This window comes from Argiope bruennichi, chromosome 7, assembly GCF_947563725.1.
Source record: "Argiope bruennichi chromosome 7, qqArgBrue1.1, whole genome shotgun sequence".
In the NCBI taxonomy this organism is placed as follows: domain Eukaryota; kingdom Metazoa; phylum Arthropoda; class Arachnida; order Araneae; family Araneidae; genus Argiope; species Argiope bruennichi.
Genome location: NC_079157.1, coordinates 87,030,064 through 87,042,654, shown reverse-complemented (window position 1 = coordinate 87,042,654; position 12,591 = coordinate 87,030,064). Strand labels below are relative to the sequence as shown.

General features: G+C 31.4%; 1 protein-coding gene across 2 annotated transcripts in view; it reads left to right on the top strand.

Annotated features, from left to right (window-relative positions):
* LOC129976522 (nose resistant to fluoxetine protein 6-like) overlaps nt 1–8,497 on the top strand; it is a 93,457-nt gene extending 84,960 nt beyond the window's left edge. For both annotated transcript variants that reach the window (XM_056090135.1, XM_056090134.1), the window contains exons 12-15: nt 658–778; nt 2,718–2,904; nt 6,592–6,734; nt 8,077–8,497. In XM_056090135.1, coding sequence (XP_055946110.1) covers nt 658–778; nt 2,718–2,904; nt 6,592–6,734; nt 8,077–8,226 — 601 coding nt within the window. In that variant the 3' untranslated portion in view covers nt 8,227–8,497. The remainder of the gene's footprint in view (nt 1–657; nt 779–2,717; nt 2,905–6,591; nt 6,735–8,076) is intronic.
* Nucleotides 8,498–12,591: the final 4,094 nt, after the last annotated feature.

Genomic DNA, 12,591 nt, shown 5'->3' with positions numbered 1-12,591 from the left:
TAGATTCTTAATTATGTGAATCCGACTTACACATTTTTCGAAAATCTTACTTATTGTTTAACTTTGTAGTGATCGTAGCGCCATCTTTCATTCATGTTATTCTAAAGCACTACCTATCTACTTTCCCTAATTCAATCTATGTTAATACTTCGCCCGGGGAATCCCCGTTCTATGTATATACGAGCGCTAAGCAGTGATGTTCCGATAGTTGTTAGTAAAATAAAGAGTTTATTTTTATACTAGCAATGAAGTGCTTTATACAACGCTCTACATGAACACTACAACTTCAAGACATTATTTCAGCACATAAATAAATTGAATATTCATGAGCAGTTGCTAGATGTACAAGTATACCATTCATCCCTTTCAAGAATCACACTTAGAAATATTTCAAAATATTGTGAATTTTACTTTCGACAACTCTTAGATTTCCTCAAAAGAATTGAAATAATTAAATTTTTTATACTTTGCTGTATCAATTTAAACATAACAAAATAAGACTGGTCTAACATTTAAACTTAATCATCATTTTGCTTCATAATGAGGCATAAATATAACCAAACTAAATTCACTAAATATATTTAGTGAATAATAAATGTATAAATAAAACAAAAAACATCTTTAACATTACAAATTTCATTCATCTTCCCCTTTCAGCAAGGTACATGAGGTGCTGAACCATGTCCACGTCTACACTCTTACCCACCTAGGCCCCTATTGTTTAGGTATGCTGCTAGGATACATTGTCTTCAAGTATAAAGAACACAAGTTAGCTAAGGTAAGACTTTTTTTCAATGGTCAGTTGTCTAAAATATTTGATTAGAAATAACATGAAAAAAATCAAAAATTCTATGAGCCAACCAGAATTCAGGATCAACATTATATCGTGAACATAATAATATGATGCTTTGATTGCTAAAGGTATATTTTATTTTCTTCGCAAATCATAAATTAATATACATTAATTTATTTAGAAAAGCAACTAATAATTAAATAAAATTTTATAATGCACCATTGTATTCATAAAGTGACTATTCAAATTCGCCCTGAAGCACGCGGATAAACCTGAATGACTAGACCATCATCACAGCATTGGCGAGAACTGAGGTCGAGTCCTAAAGACCATTACCGGTCACGGTACAACCCTTCCCGTGGAAAGCACGTCCCATCATCGGTTGAAGATAACCGACCATATAAATCACATTAAAAAGTGATTTATATGGTTATATTATATTATTCATCTATTATTATTTATATTATTATTTATTACGTCATATTATTTATATTATTGACATCACATAAAAAAAGTGAAAATAGTTCCCATCAAGACGGGCGATAAATGCAAATGATCCTAAGATTGTAATTTGGTAGGGGAAAAGAAAGCTTACTCTTCCACATTCAACTTTATAAGAAAAAAACTATTGAGATCCACAAATGCTCCAAGCACCACCTAACGTTTTAAATGCTAAAAGCATCACCTAACATTTTAAGCGTCCCAAGATAAAAAAAGAAAAATCCGATAGATTCAAGCTTGGTGAATAAGAAAACAAAACTCATGATGAAGTATATAATTTTTTATACGAGCACTGCTCATTTCCAATATGGTTACGTCAGTTAGCATGAGAATTTAGAATAGTTAAAGAGCTGGAAAACTTCTGTTTCTTCAGTTTACCTGGATGGAAGTGCCAGGAACTCTAATCAGAGGCAGCGGCAGAAGTTTGCCGATGGGGAGGGTGAGGTGAGACAAAACCGACAAGAGAGGGGCTGCAAAATAGCTCATAAAAATTCGATTTATATTTATTAAAGAAAATTATTATTTAGCTTTGTGGTGAAAGCTTATAAGCCAGTTAACAGCTACGCTACACGGGCAATTGCTTTTGTATTGTAGTCTTGTAACTCGGCTGCGAACTACAAGGTCCCAGGTTCTATCCCCGCTCATACCAATCCTCTACATCTTTTTCTTATTCAGATACTGACCTTTTCTGCGGAAAATCTGCAGACTTAACGTCGTCGACATCCATCATATTGAGTTCTTAGTTTGCCGACCAAAAATAGTTGGCAAAATACAATCTCTTATTCACCTTGTCGGTTATACTGGCAAAAACAGTGCAAATTATAAGCTGAATGAACAACATTTGAATCGCATGTCTGAAAATCTGCAGAATTGACGTCGTCTCCATTCATTGCATGTGAGCCGACCAAAAATTGCCAGTAAAATGCATCGTCTTATTCATTTGTAGGTTATTGCCAAATCAAGTCAAACCACATAAACCTATTTAGATATTTCTATTGTTTACACTATATTTACTTTAAGGTGATTTTTAAATTAACATCTTCGTTAATGCCAAGGTCTCCATAATCCTGAAGTGGTGCCAAGGTCTCCTGAAGTGGTGAAAACTTTTGCCGACGAAACTCTCAATCTCTCGCCGACAAGAAGGGGGGGGGGGGCAAGTGGTTGCTGACAGGAGGGGCAGTTGCACGTTTTTTGGCTCTAATTTTCATTTTAGAACAATAACTGCGATGTCATTTCCCCAGTTGATTAACTCTTTCTCGCAAATTGAATGATATTTGGCTTTATACTGCATGCAAATAATATTCATTTTTCTATTCTGTCATCTCCATATTCTCCATTGTAAGAGGGGACAAGTATTCGATAATGTGAAGAATGAAAAGCAATCATCCCTATTAAAGTTTTTTTCCAATTTTTTTTTATACAGGGCTACGTGATAAGTGGATGGTTGCTGTCAATTTTACTGGGAATGTCTTCGGTTCTCGGTACCCATCGTTTCTCTACGGGTGAGGAAGAATCCAGGGCTTTGGCCATCCTGTACGCCGGCCTACACAGAGTTGTCTTCACGTCTGCTGTCGCCTGGGTCCTCTATGCATGCATCACGGGCCGTGGAGGTAAGGAATTCAGATGTCGATTGATTTTCCTGTCCTTCATATACGTAGTACTGCCTACCCTATTAGCACAAAATGCCGAACAACATTGTTGCGATATCTTCTAGACATTGGCTGCCATTCAAAATATCGAAAAACATTGGGAATATTGTACAATATCTTGTAATAAAAGGGAATTTTAAATCTGATTTTTCTTTTAACTGTTTTCTTGCGAGTGAAAAGCATCATGCTATGTAGAAAATTCGTTTCCTTTCTCGCACAAGGAATTTAGAAATTCATTCTACTTGTGGAGTGAATTTCTTGTTGTTCACAGCATATGATGTTCATGATGTTTCATCATGATGTAGTATTAGGGACATTCTTTCCATATGTGGAGTGAATGTCTCTAATACCACAAAATGCCTTTTAATATGGTAACGATATCTTTCCGATATATTATTCAAAATATCAAACAACATCTTTGAAATATCGTGTCATATCTTCTGTTAATGGAAATTTTACGTTCCTCTTCTTTACGAACATTATAATCAAAACAGTATGATTCAAAAAAATGTTGACAAAATGAAAGGAAAAATTCATTTATGTAGACTAACTAATGTAACTAATCATATTGGAGCATATGATTATCTTTCCGATATATTATTCAAAATATCGAACAATATCTTTAAAATATCTTGTGCTAATGGAAATTTCACGTTCCTCTTCTTTACGAACATTACAATCAAAACAGTATGATTCAAAAAAATTTTGACAAAATGAAAGGGAAAATTCATTTATGTAGACTAACTAATGTAACTAATCATATTGGAGCATATGATTGTCTTTCCGATATATTATTCAAAATATCCAACAACATCTTTGAAATATCGTGTCATATCTTGTGCTAATGGAAATTTCACGTTCCTCTTCTTTGCGAACATTATAATCAAAACAGTATGATTCAAAATAATTTTGACAAAATGAAAGGGAAAATTCATTTATGTAGACTAACTAATGTAACTAATCATATTGGAGCATATGATTATCTTTCCGATATATTATTCAAAATATCGAACAACATCTTTGAAATATCGTGTCATATCTTGTGCTAATGGAAATTTCACGTTCCTCTTCTTTACGAACATTGCAATCAAAACAGTATGATTCAAAATAATTTTGACAAAATGAAAGGGAAAATTAATTAGACTAACTAATGTAACTAATCATATTGGAACATAGGGTTGGAAATGCCATTCAGAGACGCTGTAGCTTCTTGAAAACAATAACCAAAGCAAAGACGATATGCAAGAATAAAACAAACAAAATTTAAATTTTATTTCCTCAAAACATACTTAAAATATTAATAATAGACGTGATGAAAACTTTGCCAAAATTACTTTCAGACAAATAGCATCAGGCATCTTCTCAACTTTTTTCTTCTACTATGGTCTTGGCTGTCGCTGTGGCTCTTTGCATTAAGTTGCCATACATCACCCAATAATCATTACGTGAAACATTTCTTATAACTCCTAAGGGAATGTAGATTCGAATGAAGCGGTCTTGATTTCTTCTCAAGACAACATTGTCTGACAACTTTAAATCATTTCTTTCTCGTCGCCTTTGGCGACCAACTAGCTCAATGGAAGTGTAGATTATGTTTAATTTAAATAAATCTCTTTACACATAACTTGATAAGAGTTTCTCTGCAAGTTAATTAAGTCGATTTCCATTACACCATAAAGACATTTAAAAACTTCAATGTTTGAGACAAATTGCAATCTAACTTTTACAGTAATGCAATATTACTGTTTGATTCTTTACATAAATTGTACAAATATTTAGCAGAAGCTTTTTTCCTTAACTTCAATGATGGAAGAAACTCGATTAAATATTTGATACTGAACAATGAACATCGTTTTAATTTAATGTCAATATTACATTAGCCTTCTAGCTCTTTTCGTTTTGTAATAATCATGTTAACTCAGACAATAGGACACACACTTCTTTTGAATGTATTTCGTTCAAAATTTGATAGATACTTTTTTATAAAGCCATATACTAGCTCAAAGTGTTTTCACTTTCTCGTATACATAGTATAGAGAAAGTATAGTAAAAAAAATTCGAACTCGTTTCGATAATAATCACGTTTTAGATCTCCCTGAGTTTGGAAAGCACATTTTTTGAAAATGTCCGTCTGTTTGTCCGAGACAAATACAATTCTAAAACGCTTTGAGCTAGACGAAGGAAATTTGGTGTACCGTCTTTACACTAAATTTTGAATAAAATCTGTTCAGAGGAAGTCCGTATGTCCGCCTGTTCGAATAGTGTTGTTGTTGTTTCTAATGGCACTTGCCATGGACAAGCTCGCTCACAAAATCAGCGATTTTAAGCCAAGGATGCGTCTCTTGTTTTTTAGTAGCGCCAACTAGAGCCAAGAGTACGTCTTAGCTACTCACGTATCACATTAATTTGCACAGTCCCTTTTTACAGGAGGGCACATTCACACATCTCGCAGATAGAACAGATGAAGAACAACCATGCCCGAACTGGGACTCGAACCCAGGAAGCCCAGATCACGGGGAAAGCGTGGTATCCCTATGCCAGGACGCCAGCTCGAATATAAGTTAACACAATAACTACAAGACAAAGAGAGGCAGAGAGATAAAATTCGTTGCACAGATTTAACATCTATAATTTAGACACCTGTCAAAGTTTGTGGCAAATCCAACTGTCAGTCTGCACTTTCAGAAACAAGCAAACGCGATGATTAAAATATACAATTAATTAAATGTACGAAATTTGGTATGTGATTTTATGACAACAAATGTAGCTTTATCTCAAATTGTTTTGTCGATCGGTAGGTAAAAATGCGTCTAAAACACAAATTCGATTTTCAGATATTATTTACCGCATGCCAGAGATGAATCTCTAAATTACTCGCCAAGAATGACAGGATAAATTCAGTATAAATGCTAAATTTACGCCATTTCGTAATTATTGTACACCAGTGCCAAGTAAGGCGTACATGATTATTAGGGATTATGCGAGAAGGTTTTGGTTATAGCTCTCCCCCTGGTTTAATTATCGTGTTCACAGAAAAACATACTTTGTAGCACCTCTTTTTCCCCTTGAGCAGAGAGCGCGCCCTTGTGGTGTTTTACAGAAGTCCCTTGTGGCGTTTACAGACAAGCAAGCAGTTGAACGAAAAACCAGCATCCTGTGGTCGACTTTTTCCCATGCGCAATCCTTGCGCTAACGCCGACTGCTTTCGGCTGGAACTGGTGAAATCCCTCCGCCATACTGTTTTCTTTAACCCAATTGCTTATATGTGTTTGTAAATTTTGTAGCGTAGCTGTGCTTGTGTAGATTAAAAATATTATATTTAAAACCGGGAAGTTCATTAGAAAATCACAACACACTCACTATAACTTTCAAAAATGAATTCTTCGGACTCAAAAAGGTCTGAATTCTCGGACAATTACAACACTTTTCTCTTGTACATTCCAAATACGGGAAAGTGAAAACTTATTTTCCTCTTAAATGTACCTAAATGATTCTTCCTTTCTATTATATAAATTCTGCTGTGGACATGTCCTACCTGCTCCCTCCTAGACGAACCAATAATTGGAGAGCAAAGTTGAGAAGAATCGCATCCTGCATAACTATAATTATTTACCTTTATTTTGTTCATATGTTTACCCTTCCATTTAGGTCCTGTGAACACTCTTTTATCATCAGCTGTGGTTGCGCCCTTCAGTCGCCTCACTTTCATGGTTTACCTCATTCATCCTCTGGTCATTTGGACAAGACTGGGCAGTCGAAGGGAGAGGCTATCCACCACGCACTACGACATGGTGAGAAAAAGCCCCTTTATTAAACTCTTATTTAATGCCTAATGGGAGGTTCAATTCCATCTTTTTGCTAATAAAAATGGAATTTTATTATCTAGTTTTCATTCACTTTCTGATGAGTTAAAGATTCTAAAATTCGTACACAGGATTTTTCTATGTGAGAATATACAGTATCGGATTTAGGTATTTTGAGGCTTTGGGCAGGTCACATTGTGACACCACTCTTTGACCATAATTAAAATTATTGAATTTAGTTTCACAGTTTAGAATGTTTTTTTTATCTCAATAGCATAATTCTTTGCACTCGGAAAGATAATTCGATGCATAATTATTCACTTAATACATGGACCCGTTTATTACACCAAAAAAATGAATCTACATCTTTTTAACATTTTGTAGGTATTTTTAACAATTGAAATTTAAAAACTAAATAAATAAAATGTCAACATGATTCACTGTCTTGAATGGTGACTGAGAGGAGACATTCGAATGCAAAGGGTTAAATAAATATGTTAGGCTAATTTTTTTTTTAAATTTCAGTAACTTTTTGAAAATTCATATTTTTTAGTTATTTAATAGCTGTCGTTGGCAACTAGCTGGTTTCACCGGGAATATTTGCTGCGTTTAAATTAAATCTCTTATGTATAACTTAATGCTCATGATTGCCTCAAGAAAACATTTTTAAGCACTAAATATTGATAGATATTAAATCCGTGCAGTTTTACGACTGTTTTGTTCATTGTGCATATGAAACATTCTAATAGAGGCTCGTCTTTTGACATTATAATGCTATTAAAAACGTATCTGTCCGGTAGTCAGAAGAAGTTAACGTATCTGTCCGGTACCTTCTAACTTTCGCGATCATTCAATTTCAATTTCTTATGTAAACTGCACAGAAATTAAGAAGAAAATCGTGCGCTTTTTTGATGATTTATTGAAAACTGTTTGAATTTAATAATAAAATCTTTTGTTAAAAGTTATGCAAAAATAATTAATGTGGAAATTTAGGAAAGCTTTTCATGAAAATTAAATTGGTAACATTAAAAACAATTTTTTTAATTTTAAAATGGCTAAAACTTATGTTTGAACAACAACTGAATAAGTGAATTGTTTGAACAACGGCAGTTATCATAGAAAAACATCAAAAATCTCATTTCATACTTAATTAAAATTTCAAAAAAACCCGCTCATCTCATTTTCTGTAATAAATTTATGCCAAATTTGAGGTAACTGATTGCTTATTTAAAAAATTAACGATGACATACAATGGATTTTGGATATGAAATTTAGGATGGCAGTTAATGGATTAGACGATGGATGTTAATCTTTTTTTTTTACCTTCCAGGTGTACGAGTATTTAGCCAATCTCGTGACAGCTTTCGCCTTAGCCACGCCCTTCTATTTGCTCTTAGAGGCTCCTCTCACCAACATCGAGAGACTGCTCAACACTCGGCCTAATAAGAATGAAGAAACGCAAGAAAAGAGCATCAAATGAAAAAATTCTTTTGCTGTCTCTAATTACCGACTAATACCAATTCACAGATTCAGGTCTGTAAAAAGACATTAGAAATGTGCAATTTAGGGTAATTAATGGAAAGACTTGCTGCTGCGGACAGTGTTGTGCATGTCATTTTGAGATGTGCAGCTTCAAAGACGCAGCAATTTTTCCGAATTTTGTGGATACAGTTTTGTTTTTGTGTGTATAGTCTGAGCTTCTGTATATATTTTTCGTACACATATTTATGTAGTAATAAAAATATTTATTGTTTTTGGTAAATTGTGCGACATGATATAGTAAAGTTGATCCTATAGCTTCCAGACCTCATAAAAAAAAGCAGCAAAAATGGTTTCCTTGAAACTTTCTCGCATATTCTCAGATAAAGGTTTTTTTTATCCTTCTCTTCGCCCTTTCAAATGAAAAGTGCGGACCTTGGGCAAAACGATAAATGCTCATTTATTATTAAAATTATTATTTTGTTTTGTTTTCAGAATCCCGTACATGAAAGCCGCGTTCTGTGCTTTCTGGCATAATGAAAAAAAACCGAGTATTCACTTGAAGCCTGTCTCGTCTGTAGTAAGTGAAACCAAATTTGACACAAAACTACAATTTTAGCAGTAAGATTGCATACCAAATTTCATTTGTTCTAAGTCATTACATTGTGAGTTATCGCATTTACATGCGAATGCAAATATCAATAGATGGTCAACATCTTATCTATCTCAAAATCTGATACGAATTCGCACCTTAAATGCTAAAAGTGCACACCAAACTTTATCGATCTCGTTCTTTATGTTTTATAATTATCAAATTCACTTGCCTTCGGACAGACAGACAAATTCCCTTTGAATGGACTTCGATCAAAATTTAATCCGAACCAATAAATTTGGCATAAAGAAAACATACCAAATTTCATCCGTCTAGCTCAAACTGTTTTTAAGTTGAAATGTTCACAGACAGACATAATTCCAAGAATGTTCTCTTCGGATTTTAAGAAGTCTGAAATGTGGAAATTTGTCAAAATCTCGAAATCGAATTTTTATTTTTTTTTATTTTGCGGAAGGCTTAGGAGTTAAGGGGAGGAGACAATTTGCTTATAATCCAAAACAGTTGTTTAATTTTGAACACTACTTCATAAATAAACAGAATAAATAAAGTCAAAAAGATAATTGCTAATAAACAAATTTATGATCATTTTTTTAATGTTAAATCGAATGTATTGTCAATAAAATACCAGGAAGAATATGTATACAGAAAAGGGTATATATTCACATAAACTTTCAAGTTTTCTTTAAGCCGCTTTTAACTTCATCTGTATATCCAATAGCTAGTGCATTTACCTCTTAATGTTAAAACGTTGAATTATTTTATACAGTTTTAGCGTTGAATATAAATAACTATTAGCTTCATTTCAAAAGTATTGAGACCTATTTAAAACTGTTGCATACAAACATCGATTTTTAAAAAAATCTTATAGTAAGAGAATTAAATGAAAAAAAAAAAAAAATTAGTTCAAAAAATATATAAGATTATAGATGTTGTTAATTAAGAAATAAATGAAACAAAATACAAATCTGACTGAAAAATATGTCGCTAAAAGACTCAGTTAATCTCACTCCAAAAAAGTTCTAAATGAATTATAATTTTTTTTAAAAAAAAATTCATATCTATTTCAATAAACAATTCCAACCCAAAAGAAACAAAACGAAAACTCATTTTGCAGAAGACCTCCTGTTATGTATAAAAACATAACTCTAGAATAAAATAGCAAATTCGAAATAATTCTTTTTTTTCCGAAAATTAGCTATAAAAACAACAACAAAAAACAAAGATTCAATTCATATATAAATGAGAAAGATATAAAATCGTAAGATATGAATAAAAAACATTTATTATTGCAATTTTTAAATTGGAAAAAAAGTACAGGAATTTGTTACACTGCAAAGACATTTGGCATAAATATACAAATATACAAGAAATTTAAAATCATAGACAAAATTTCAGTCAAAAAAAATTTATAAATTAATTGTAGCAACGAAAAAAAAAATCAAGAATTCCATATGTCAAAACAACAAATTTCTTCACATTATTCTTATTTTATAAAAGAAAAATAATCTGCGATTTTAATTTTAATTTATCATTTATTTTCTTTAAAGGAAATCTGAAATAATGATTCAGAATGATACAACATTATAAATAAAATGCCATTTGTATATGTTTGTTTCGTTGCATTAAAAAAAAAAAAAAAAAAAGGTGGATGATACGAATTTTGAATTCTTTATTCTCAATTTCTTTATAATAAATAAAAAGCTCATAATGAGTTTACTATTTTTATCACTTTTAAAGGAAATCAGAAATAATGATAACAAAGTCTTAAAATAGGAAAATCACAGTCATTTAATCACATTTCTTTTCAAAACATATTTAATAATAAATTTAAAGCTGCATTCAGTGGGCTTGTCTAGACAAGAGCCATTAGAAACAACAACAACAAATTAAAGCTGCTTTTTAAGATGAATGATTATTTTCATGCTCCTGAATTCAAGTAATGACTACAATACAATAAAGCATTAAAAATGAATTCAGCCCCCCCCCCCCCATGAAAAAGTCAAACATGTATCATATAATTTTCTTATAGCTGCCTACATGTGAAATGCATTACAAGTAAAATAGATTCTCAATAATTAAGCAGATAACAGACCAGAGGAATGTTGGATCAATGCAAGACTGGATTAATATAAGTTCATATTAAAAACGTATTTTAATAAAAGTTATGTTTATTGCCTTAAAATACTAGACTCTTAGATGTTTTTAACGATCAACTCGTTCCCCAAAATATGGTCTCTCCTGACTGTTAAACTATTAAGATGGAATGCGTCTACTTAACATTTTACCTTTTCTTCTAATGGGATTAAAAGATACGAATTTAATATAAAAGAAAAGATAACAATTTTTACTTCAAAGTTAACGTTCAAAGAACGTTTTTTTTTTTTTTTTTTTTTTTTGTTTTTTTTTTTTAATCTTAATACTGGTTAAAATACATGATTTCTTGAGTTAATAAAACAATGAAATTAGTTTAAATTCTATCAACAAAATTAAAACATTGTTACAAATTGTGTATCAAATAAAACTAAATATTTACTAAATTTGAGAAAAATTATATAGAAATGAAATTGACATCATTAAAAAGGCAATTTTTTTTTAATTTTAAGATAATGTAAAAATAATTTTGAGGAGAAAACATTTTCAGACGATAGAGTTGAAAAAAAAACATACAACACTTGTTTAATTTTTAATTAAAGTATTTTAATTAACTTCTAGATTTTGAAAAAATTGACAGTGACCTCCTTCCCTTTGTTTTGAAGGCCAAATGTGACAAATTTCCTTAATTTTTTTCAAGGAAAACTATAAATTTTTAATAAAAATGTGCAAATAAACATTCATTCTTTATATACACAAAAATCCAAAATTATACTATTAATAATTAATCTCATATGTTTAAAATATGATAAGCACTGATTTGTTTTGCTGCTCAATATTCTCATCCTCCCAGTTAAAAATGCCAAACTATAACAAACTAGACTGGTGCAGTGCCTGATAACCAAAACGTTTATTATATATCACAGCTTAAAATATACAAAAGTTTAATCACAACTCATGCATGCAAAATACAGTAATATACAGTAGAATCTCTCTTGTCTGGCAACGACAAGATCTGGCCAAAATAGTTAAATGTGCGTATATAGAAATTGCTTTTTGATGCTATCTGTACAGTTTGCAACAAGTGAAGTTCGTAGATAATGTATTTCAATCTATCAGCCACAATAAAATAAATACTGAAAATCTTTTTAATCTTGTATTATCAAATTTTAATACCTCAAAATTTTACATTAAAAAAATTAAGGTACATTGTAAAACTACTATATATCTTATTACAAAAAAAAAACTATGTTTTAAAGCTTGACAAAAGCAATGTGTGCTTAAGAATAATTAATAAACATAATGTAAAATTAGATTTTCTTTTAGTCAATTTTTTGCCAAATATAAAAATTCTGATAATATTTCATGAAACCCCAAAAAAGATGCTTGTTACATTGCTTATAACCTTACAATGTGATAGATTTTTGAAGGGTTTTTAGGACGGGCAGGAATTTTTAGCGAGAAACAGGGCATAAATCGTATCAATTGTGATGCAATACAATCAGCGGCAAATTTTCGACTAAGCAGCTACCTAGGGCCATTGTGATAAGAAGAGGCCACAAACAGTTCATTTAAAAAATTGCCAAAGAAATAAATTTGAAACTGATATATAATTGTTCTATTAACTATAAAAAATTATGCTAATGATATTTTGTTTAATGT